At 43.6% G+C, this 11,190-nt stretch overlaps 1 protein-coding gene across 1 annotated transcript; it reads left to right on the top strand.

Moving 5' to 3' along the window:
• Positions 1 to 8,402: 8,402 nt before the first annotated feature.
• Positions 8,403 to 10,844, top strand: ABOM_009386 (MYB DNA-binding domain protein; the record flags this gene model as incomplete). Its single annotated transcript, XM_022536514.1, has 3 exons — positions 8,403 to 8,411; positions 9,828 to 10,393; positions 10,442 to 10,844. 3 exons carry the CDS (start codon positions 8,403 to 8,405, stop codon positions 10,842 to 10,844), a joined length of 978 nt encoding a protein of 325 aa, XP_022385675.1.
• Between the last annotated feature and the right edge of the window lie 346 nt (positions 10,845 to 11,190).

Raw genomic sequence — 11,190 nt, 5'->3', positions numbered from 1 at the left:
GAATTGTACAAAATATATTTCATGAGCATTTTTTGGCGTTTCTCGGGCCAGTGAATTCTAGCAAGTCTACCGAAACAGCAAACCAGGCAAGAAGATTTGACCGGGCAATATTTTCCCTTAAAGCAATCTGCAGCTGCAGGGTGCAACATGGAATGGCGGTAGCGAAGGAAACCTGTGTCCTTGGACGCTACTGGTTCATCCGCTCGTGATAGATTGTATCCCAGGCAGGTGAAGGAGGCAATTCAGGGTAAGAAGTGACTACTAAGTTACCAAGACATGTGACAGGGTAGCAAGCTTTACATACGGGGTTTTTCGTTTCTTTCTTTCTTCCTTGCTTTAGCTCTTGATCGCCCGTGGGTCCAAATCTGTGCCGTTTGCTTTTCTACAGCGTACTGTTTTTTTTATCATTCATTTGTTGCGTCTTCGGTTGATCCTGTGTTTTAAAAGCTGCTTAGTAGAGATTGAAAATGACAGGGTTGAATGTCAGGGTACATACCAACGAGGTATACGACGAGCAGCAGATGTAGGAATACAGTAAAAATAGACGTAACTGGATTCGTTTGATATCCACACCAGGTAGTTAGTTAAGTCTTTGTTGTTAGTCAGTGAGATCACCTTTCCGCTTTTTTACTGAACTCTGCTCCACATGAACTGGGGAGATAGTATCTTATTTTGGGGCCAAGGCTTCTGGGAAAGAAAGACAAAAGATTTTGCAAGCCAGGCATCACTAAGGTCATTGTTGCATACGCCATATTTTCCATCCTCTTCCTCCTCTTCCTCCTCTTCCTCCTCTTCCTCCTCTTCCTCCTCTTCCTCCTCTTCCTCCTCTTCTTTCCCTTCTTTCCCTTGTGTACCGATATGATGGTATTCTTTGCGTCAAGATCAAAACCACAAAACTTGAATAACGGACAGCTATAGCAATAGATCGGCCATAGAATAGAGTGCCTTGCCTGATCACGGAGGCGCTGTACTCATTGAGGTGGACAAATTCCATCGGAGACTAGTATTCTAGGGATATATTTCATTCCATACATGTTATATGGCTAGTTTAAATTACCCCAATAGAGAAAAAGTATCTTATATAAAGCACTGCAATCTTATCTAAAAAGCAAGATTAGGCGGCATCGTAAACATTTTGATGGTTATCCTAAGATATTCGGTACAGCAAGCAATAGATACTCTTAAATTAATAGTAGGTTCAAGGTAATAACTGCTAATACACCTGACATTCTTTAACTTATAGAGAATAATATTTCCTATTGATTAGAAGAGTGGGGGTTATTACCTGACTAACAACCCCTTAGATATCATGGCCAAGCTTTGAATTGAAGACTCTATTGTTCTGACAATTGCATGTCCAGGGTAGATAAGAAGAGTACTGTTGAAGAATTATGAATATATTCTGCTTTGTTATCGAACAATTCTAGAATCTGACATTGCAAGAGATCTATCATACTCATGGTGATGATACACAAGCAATTTCAGGATCTATACACTGGTTTTCTAACCCCACTGGTTGAAAGCCCGATTCCAAAACTGAGAGGTAAGATGGCTAGTCATTCGTTGAATACATTCTGAAGGCCAGATAGAACACGATTAATATATATTCTAATTACTTTAGTTTTTCAAGGAGATCTAGGCAAATACTGAGTATAGATGATTGTACCTGTTGAATAAATCAGTGTCAAAAAGGTAAATGAAATGGATAATGTCTAAGTGTGGGCATCTATCTGAAACCGCACATAGTCCGGATCTGACCCCTCTGCCAAGACTTATCGTGAACCATCACAGTTTGCTCTCTGACTTGCAGACGAGAAACGAGAGATCCATCCCAGAAGAAGATAATTGCCCGTAGTAAAACCATGGAAGCACAACGATAATTTACCAGAATAATTAAAGTCAAGCGCCACCCCACAGCATGGGTTTCGCATCGAGTCATCACCTGTGGATCTCGGACTCTACCTAGTACGTACTTTGACCCCTCAGTAAGATTAATTACGGTAATTCAGTCATATCTCTTTTCCCTTGCCCGCTAGGTTCGATGGTCTGATTTCGCCCAGTCGAGAACCCTTCTCCGAAACATTTTGGTCTTCCAACCAATCTCGTTTCATCGTTTCATACGGCCATAAGGGACGGGATGTTATTTGTCTCATCAAGGTACCTCTAACGCAGAAGCTCTCATGAAACAACTCTTGGCATGTCATGTCCTCATACTCTGCGTCCGTTTATGGTTCACAATGTACATACATACTGATGGAAAGGGATTGCATCCCCCATCCATCCTTTTCATTTAACTAGTTAGTCTATGTCACTACTAGTATTATTGTGTCTCAAGTCAAGTCCATAGATAACACCACTGAGATCAGGCTATCTCAATAATTTTGGTTTATTTTACTTTATTCTTTTCTTTAAAGGGAACCGTACACCTACTCTCTAACGCGAATAAAGGAGAGAGAAGATGATGATCAATAGCCCTTTACCCTCAGGTTAAGAGCTCATTAGCAGCAACACCCATTCTCAGATTGAGAAATTTAGGTTGTCAATTATGGAAGAATAGAGTTGACACTGTTAGGGCGATCGACTCAATCCAAGGGCATGTCGAAAAGGAAAATATATCGCCGATGCAGAGAACTATATTCAGGGTACTTGATCGATAGTTCATATATGAAGAGACAAGGGAAAAGAAAGAATGAAAAGAGAAGAAAAGAACAAGGACAAGAACAAGAAAGTACAGAGAGGGATCAGAATCAAAATTCATGGGCGTCCGAAATCGTCCCATATCTGGAAGGTGACAGCTGAGTTCCTCTCTCAAACCCCATCCAGGCCCACACGGAACTCCATCATGCGTCCTACAGGCCAACCATATCGTTTGGAAAGTTCAAGATGTGGGCCCCCAAACCGAAAGCTGGCGTTGCCTTCCCCCATACTACTAGTAGTAATTCCCCTAAGTCCTGCACTTCTTAACAAATCTAGGCCCTAACTAATGCGCAGATCCACCCTTTGTTGGGCAGCAGCGAATGTCAACCGTTTTCACCATAACAAGCATACTTTCAGCTTTGCCACCAAATTATGACCCAATGCGTTTCATATTTTCAAAGAATCCATCCTCTTGTCTTATTATCAACAGGCCCTTCCCGTATTGGTCTCTGTTTTAGTACATACTGAAATTCCACTGGCCAGTCCAAAGTTAATCCGTAGAATGGGAGTTAAAGGATTGGCTAGGCACTCAACAAGTCAATGATTGAGTCGAAGTGCTATGCTGAGGCATACTCGGAGTAGATAACGTTACTGTTTATAGTAACAAAAACGATCAGCATAGAGGCCACAACCACATATAGGGGATGGGCTATTGTGATCGAAATGGTTCGGTAGCTGAGTATGGGAAGAACAGAAGGTACTTGGTATCTAACATGTCTGCACGAGGTACCTACGGAGTAGTCCTACCCGAAACCACTGGTTCTTCGTAGGCGAACCAAATCATCCTGACTCCTTAAAAGAAAAGAGAAATAAATAAACAATAAATAATGAAAGGGAAAAGGAAGAAGCAGGAGAAAAAAAGGGAAAAAATTAAGGAAAAGATAGTACAGACACTGTTCTCCCCTCCGTCTCTAACTCTTTCTTTCTCTATCTGTCACAACAGCATACAATAGTGGGCAGAAGCGAAAGAGAAAAAAAACATAACCGAGAGCTTGGCTGTGGGGCTGTCGGACATTTTTTTTGACGATCATTGCGTGCCGGGAATAGCTCAAGCAGCAACATCCCTGTCTGAATCCACCACACTGGAGCCAGTTATGGTTGTTTGTCTGTTCCCCTCAATTGGAAAATCCGAATCGATATTCGCCGCTTAAGAAAAAAAAAAAGATGCACTCAAAAAGACGAAAGTCGACGATGGATCCTTTTGTCTCCTGCCAAGGTAGCCATTTATCTCACCGATGGTCGCTCGATGGTATGATTATGATTACGACATCCCGCCTTGATAAGCGCCAATTATTTTGCCCAGAGATTTTCATCTTTGTTGTCGAACTTGCTGTACGTTGCAAGAGTGTAGCGTTCGCCTTTCGTTTATTTTACCACAGAGACGGGATGGGTGTCATACGTACGCAGTATGTCTACTCTATATATATCACGTACCCTAATCTCGGCTTGAACGCGAGGGGGTTAGACGTGGGATCACAGCCCACTTAATGATGGATACCGCAGGGCTAAAAGGAATGAGTGGTCCGAGGTGCTTATAGAATAGAACCGTCTGACCTAGAGGTCGCTTATTTCGTGCATGTGACTATTGTCCTCTCTACTTGGTTTTTTCCTTGAGTACTTGCGCGAGTCCGGTCCCCATCTGTTTGATGACATTACAATCGTACGGAAGTCATGTGTGATTGACTATGGCTACCCACTGATAATGGTATTGTTGTAAATTGGGCTTTGGGCTAAGTCAGCAGCTCGATACTAGTACTCGAAACCCGATGAAGTCCGCACGGGAAGAAAGTGGGTGGCAGGAACACATGTTCTAGACCCGCGGCAGGTCATTGCAGTGGAATACCCACACCACCATACAGAGTATACACATTTGACTGGTACGTACCGGTCCGTGTCATGAGGCTACAGGTGAGATAAAACCGGTGGTGGATTCGAATACTGAACAGGTTGGTTCTCACAGGCCTAGGAAAGTTACGGTTACAAGGCAACTATACACGAAAAATAGAAGCGTTCTAGCCAGGCACGCTGTGATAATATGCCACTTTTTGGAAGTATTTGCCTGCAGCTTGATCGTATGATGTTTGGATTTTGGACAGGATAACTCTTCTTTGGGAAGGGTTGATTAATCTACCTGGCGGTGACTTACCGCCTACTCCGTACTTTTCTTATACTGCATGAATCTGCGTCACCCGAAGAACGTTTAACGGCTGCAGTTGTCGCCCTCACAAACTACGTTTGAGACCTGGAACGAACTTCTGCAGGCTTCTAATGTTGGAATTAGGTTCCATGGCGAGCTACATTGGTCCCCATCTGTTGGCATACTTACTCAGTCTGAATTGAATGATATAGCTTCCGAGAGTAAATTGACCGGAATCGTAGTCCAAGCTCAGTTTAAGCAATTTATTAATCGAAAGCAAGAGACATATCATCAGTATGGTGTAACAAAGCAAAGAGATGAAGAGGAAGTGGGTGGGGACAAGGATAAAATAGAAATCAGAAACAAGTCCCCAATGGTATTGTAAAAAAGGAGATGACCAGCGGACATTGATGGGTAACTTGGCAGCATCGATTCAAGCTTTCACTCGTCGACAAGCCAGCGCGTTTGCCATGTCATTTGAATACTAGAGCAGAGGACATAAGCTGGCGTTATTCAATCCACAATTTTAGGGCAGAGAAACATCTCATTGGGTTATCAAGACGGATGGTTTTTCTACGTCCCGTTTTACATTTTCCTTTTTTGCGGGTGAAGGCAGTCCACCGCCTCGTTGGAACGAAATTTGTACTCGAAAAAGCCACCATTTCGGCCCCACTAGTCCCTAGGTAATCAATCTTGCAGGGCTTGCAGCTGCTAAGGGGAAACCCCTTGTTCCCGCGGCCCCGTCGTTCGAAGTCAACCCGTGATCCAGGTACTCCGCACATTACTATCATGATCTTATTATCTACTGTAAGTTACAATGATGTCTATCTTTCATCCTTGTTATAAATCTACGGACAGTGCAGATGAAGGGGGATGGGAAAGGGAGAAGACAAGTCTTGTCAACACCATGCAATGGGTAAATCAATCGAAGAATGAGGGTCACCAAGCTGGCACTTATAGACTGAGAAGAGACGGGCTCCTCTTACATCTACACGGCAAAACCAAGAAACTGCACCAAACTCATGAGTTAAAGCGATACTGCCCGCATGTATGGAAAGGAAAATGGTCCAAGTGGTACACATACGGATCCTAGCTATGTAAAGAACCAAAGAAAGACGCGTCTTTGACGATAACGTAAATTAGTGAGTTTGGATCCATAGCCTATTTACCATTCTGCGGTTCCAGGCCGAGAGATCAACAGACCCAATTTAACTAGAAATTATCGAGACCGGGAGATTGTGAGGCCATAAGTTGCCCGAGTGGGTTGAACAAGATGATAGTATTTGGAAACCCGCGTCTTCCCCTGATTTTTCAGAGAGAGTAGGAGGTAGCTGCTCTCGAGTGATTAAGGCTCACAGCACATGAAAAGAGTCACTGCGCTCAAACGAATAACCCGGTTTTGAGACAATTATATCTACCTTGATTGGCTCAAGGATACATTGAAACTGGCGCTGTGTATGACAAGGCGGCGGGCCTCAAGCCAAGGGGCGTACATTACAGTGTAATGAATAGTGCTGCATCCTCTGCTGACGGACTTCTGTTATGTCGGAGAAAAGTATTGAGACGCTGCAAGCTCTCCTATGGCTGTATTCTGTCGAGATGTCGTATGTAATCCTTGTATATGCACACTAAGCGGCAACAATATGCAACATGCATCAGCATCCACAGCCTTGTTCACTTTAAATGGCTGACAGCAATAAAACTAAGACAAAGTGTGTACCATATCAACAAATCCAAGTGCGTGTCATCTCACCTCATCGAGATTCAGAACCGGGAAAGGCCGCCTTTCGAAAGAAATTGAAGCGGAGAGGGGGGGGGGAGGAAGAATGAAAGATTTACTTATGAAAACATAAAACCCACATCAAGAGTCGAGATGATCCACCATCGCAACCACGGAAAAGAGACAGACCGGTTCGGTGTCGTGTCGAGGATCGGGTGAAGGCACGAGGATAACTACAAAGGCTTGCGGATTCATCGGTTACCTTCGTGTTTGATATCGTAAGGAGTTTCATAGAACTTGATGGAATTCCATATTAAATGACCGCCTAGAAAAGCTTCAAAGGGTGACTTTGATCAATGTATGGGTTTAAAGAATGATGCTTATCACGTGTTAGGATGGATAACCAACCCCAGAATATTATGAATAATATTTTGCTAGCAAGCTAGAAAGTTATAGAGCTAATAGTAGACATACTCTAGACACTGCCATTTTCAGTGAAACGTTGATTGCCCTGATAAGGTCGGTCAAGTCAGGAATGAGATGCAGAAAGTTGGACGAGGCGAACGGCTGCTAGCAGGACCCCGGATCCCAGTAGTGTCTGACTAGTGACATTGCCTTTGGCTGATATTTACCTTTTCGGGTTGGAGTTCGTTCGCCGTTGACAGATCCATCACCATGGTCCGGCACTAATTGGACAGACAGCCCACAGCCGTTGGGACTCGGAAATCTAAATTGATTGTAAATGAACCAACCAAAACAGGGAAATCGGGAGAAGAACCTGAAGCGGAGGCTTAATTAAATTGAGATGCAAAACCCAAAGGGTACCAAAAATATGGACTACTTTTTTTACCCATTCTTTCGTTCCCTTCCCCTCTTCTCTCTGTCTCTCTCCTTTTTTTTTTTAAAAAAAAAAAAATGAGAACGAAAATTAAAATGAAAAATGAAAAAAGATCTCAAGCAGAAGTGAGATATGATGCTTTTCTAATTTAACAATTTCCCAAAAATTCCACGGGGAATACTTTCCTTGTAATATACATGTAAAACCACTATCTATATTGCCGAATGATGAATTCGTAGAAACATAACATGGAGGTGTTTCCACTATAAGCAATTGAAAGAATTAAAGTCCTTGTCAGAGATGTTTTTAGGATTTGACACCGTCGTTGTTACGCGACCCATGGATGCTCGTATTTCTGTTTTGGTTGGAGCTTCCGAAACCATTCATACCTGGTTCAGGATGATGCTGGTCTCCACAGGGAGGAACCATGTTCTCCGTAACTACATATGGAGTAGCACTCTGTCGGGAGTTTTTATTATTTTCATTTTGTTACCTTCAGCCAGCCCCCACCCCCGAGCTAGGTAGATGCTCTCTCTCCCTGTGTGTGTGTGCTATGTATTTCTTCTTAGATATGCTTTTTTTTTTCCGTTTCGGACCTTTTTTCTGTCCTTTTCCCTTCTTACTCTCCCCACTTTTTAACTTCCCTACGAATTGCCCTAACTCTCGGGTCGTATACCGGGGTTCCCGGCTGTGCAAGTGGCTCAGGCCTTAATATCTTTTCTTTTCTCCCTCTATTGCATATGGAGCACTCCATAGTTTACTTTACCTTTAAACTTGCTTGCTACGCTTCTCTCGTAATGGATGTCCTGCTCGGTTTATCCTCGGTCATCTGAGAAGGTCAATGACAGGCTATAACCCATCAATCAAAGTACCTGCTGCCCACTATGAACTCCAAGCCAAAGGAGACAATCGGGATTACGATGATCTAATGTAGATGTACACATTTGGCGCATACATATAAATTCACACACCCATTGGGGGATACTTACAACTTACACATAAGATACATTATGCAGAAGGTTTGAAGCTCGAGCTTCGACCAAACTCCTCTTTAATTACAAGACGTTTGCCCCTACGGCCTGGCTCTTGTTTCGCCAGCACATCCGCCTACCGAGTCATCGTCAGAACCCAAACTGGGCTCGAACGTTCGGGGAGAGTTTGACCGCCAGTGAATTCTTCCATTCAAGTATAGTTTAGGACCCGGGGAGTGGAGCCCTCGAGTAAGTGATAATCGTCGTTGTTAATATTAATATTATTTATTGATTGATTTATTATTTTACAATTTCTAATTTCTTTCCCTTTTACGTAGAAAAAAAAAAAGAAGAGAGAGAGAGAGAAAAGAAAAGAAAACCTCTCTTTCAGCAGTATTGTGAATAGATAGAAAGCAACAGTTGGTCATGACTCTAGGCTCTTCTTTACCTTTCGCTGCGCCCTAGAAGGCTCTTAATTTCACTACCTTCTTAAGAATTAAACCGGAAGAGTGTTAAAAGAGCACAATGGATTAGGTAGATAGGCATTAAGCTGCAACCCGGGACGGAACAGTCATAATTAAAATCACCTTGAATCGTGGTACTTCGTAATAATAGTAAAATTAAATACTATTAATATTAACGGCTTCTCGAACCCACTGGTCCGTCAAAGTCGCCTCTTGTTAGCTTCCCATGCCCTACTTGCCTATCAGGTACTTTACTTACCTTGACCTGGGCCTTACTTTTTAGTAGTATCTGCGTGGGATAATTACTGTTGAGCTTCTTATTTGCTATTCGGCGATGCTAGATCACCTGTCAATGCAGGCGATCTGTTTTTGCATCTCAAGCTGTTTCATCTCCATCGGCTTTCCTTTTCCCTTTCCCATAACCTGCTTTCTTTTCTTTTGCTTTTCTTCCTACTCCTATCGTCTCGCCATCTCTGTTGACTATTCCTAGTTCTAGTCACTTTTTTATCCCTGTCGCTGAAATCTATCCGCTGGGCCCAATATCAAACCGAACCTTCTCTCCTAGTTTACTGGATTTCATCTTTCTCTTACTGCTGGTGCTTTTGACATTTCATTATCTCGTTGAGTGTATCGACTTTCTAACTATCATTGAGAGTCTTTATTCGTTATACCCGTCCTTCAGCTATATCCTTTTTCCTTTCTCGCTTTTTTATTTCTTTGTTTGTTCTCCTGGATCTGGGGAGCCTCTAAGCAATTGACAGTTGAACCTATAAGACGCCCTGTACTCCGGTAGTGTCATCTACTTTCCCAGCTACTGTGTTGGGACACGGTTCACTTGATTGGCACCTTTAGAAGTCGGACGAGGACAAACTCCTGCTTTTTCACCGTTGATATTGAGAGTCAAAGATCACTTGTGATTTACACCCAGCCATTGTTTTAGTTTTTTTTAGGAGGATTCTAGTCGCAAGTGATCATTTGAACACGACACTTAAAGCGGCAGTGCACCTGGTTGCCGGATGCTCTTATCCGCCTAGGCTTCCCATATACTCGAAAGGAACGAAAAACTTTCTCATTGCGAATCGCGCATATGATTGCGTTACAAAACCAAGCTATCTTGCCTCCCGCCAAAGTGGATATCTCACTGCTGTTGAAGCCCCAAGATGAGGAGGCCGCCGCACCGGTGACCACTACGTCCACCTTTCCACCAAACCCAAACCCTCCGGCTCCAATGACTCCGGCAATTCCTGTTCTTGCCTCGGCATCGTTGCCTTCTATACCTCTCACCAAAGGCCCCTCATCGCTTCCGGCTAAGCGTCTTCAACCCGCCCATACAGCAGAATCCCCGGCGAAAAAGCAGTCCAAGTGGTCTCCTGAAGAGGATGCTTTGATTATCGAGTTACGTGGGAGTGGCATGAAGTGGGAGGACATTAGCAAACGACTTCCTGGACGAAGTGCTATTAGTTGCCGCCTTCATTATCAGAACTATTTAGAGCGTCGAAGTGAGTGGGATGAAGACAAGAAGAATAAACTCGCAAGATTATATGAAAGGCACGTTGTACAGAGTCTGTGATTGAAAGGTGGTGACTGGGAGTTTGTTGCTAACTTCTATTGCAGATTCAAAGCAGAGATGTGGTCCAAAGTAGCGGAAGAGATGGCAATCCCGTGGCGAGCTGCAGAAGCCATGCACTGGCAGCTAGGAGAGCAAGAAATGGCGCGCCGAGCTGGTGTAGTGCCCTTTTCGTTATCGAGTTCAGCTATAGACCCGCCAACACCTAGGACACGAAGAACTAGCACATCTTTATCTCGACCAAGAAAAGGATCGACATCACGCACAATTCCCCCACCACAGCTACCCTCCGTCGAAGAGCTGACTGCAGGAGTTCCAGCATTTGCTCCGCCTCCACCATTTCCTCCCCCAAGGGAGGCATACCGAATAGGACGACCATTGGATCTGAGCGGCGCCCATAGTAGCCATATGGGTCCCAATCTTGGCATTCCTCCTCGTACCCTTCCTTAGAGCCAAGAATGTCAAGCCTGTGCCTCTTTATCGCCTTATATCGATGCTTATTATTATCTTTCTTGTTTTCTTTTCTTTCTTTTGATTCCATGTTCCTTCCTCCATTCCAATTCTGTTGCGCGTTATAATGACTTGCATAGCGTTGGCTGAATGTCTATCTTCGTCCATGGGAAGTATTCCCTCGATTGGCTCGGTTGATATACGCCTTCTTTTCAGAAATTCGAGGAAGCCCCGAGTTTGATGACAGTTTCTGCTTGTTTTATCTCTTTTGTTATAAATAGATGCCATGAAAGATCTCCGGAGCTGGATCTCGGAGCACGCGTTATTCCCATGTGTTACGGTGTTT

The sequence above is a fragment of the Aspergillus bombycis genome (genome assembly GCF_001792695.1).
Source record: "Aspergillus bombycis strain NRRL26010 chromosome Unknown contig00099, whole genome shotgun sequence".
Classification (NCBI taxonomy): domain Eukaryota; kingdom Fungi; phylum Ascomycota; class Eurotiomycetes; order Eurotiales; family Aspergillaceae; genus Aspergillus; species Aspergillus bombycis.
This window is presented reverse-complemented; position numbering and strand designations above follow the sequence as displayed.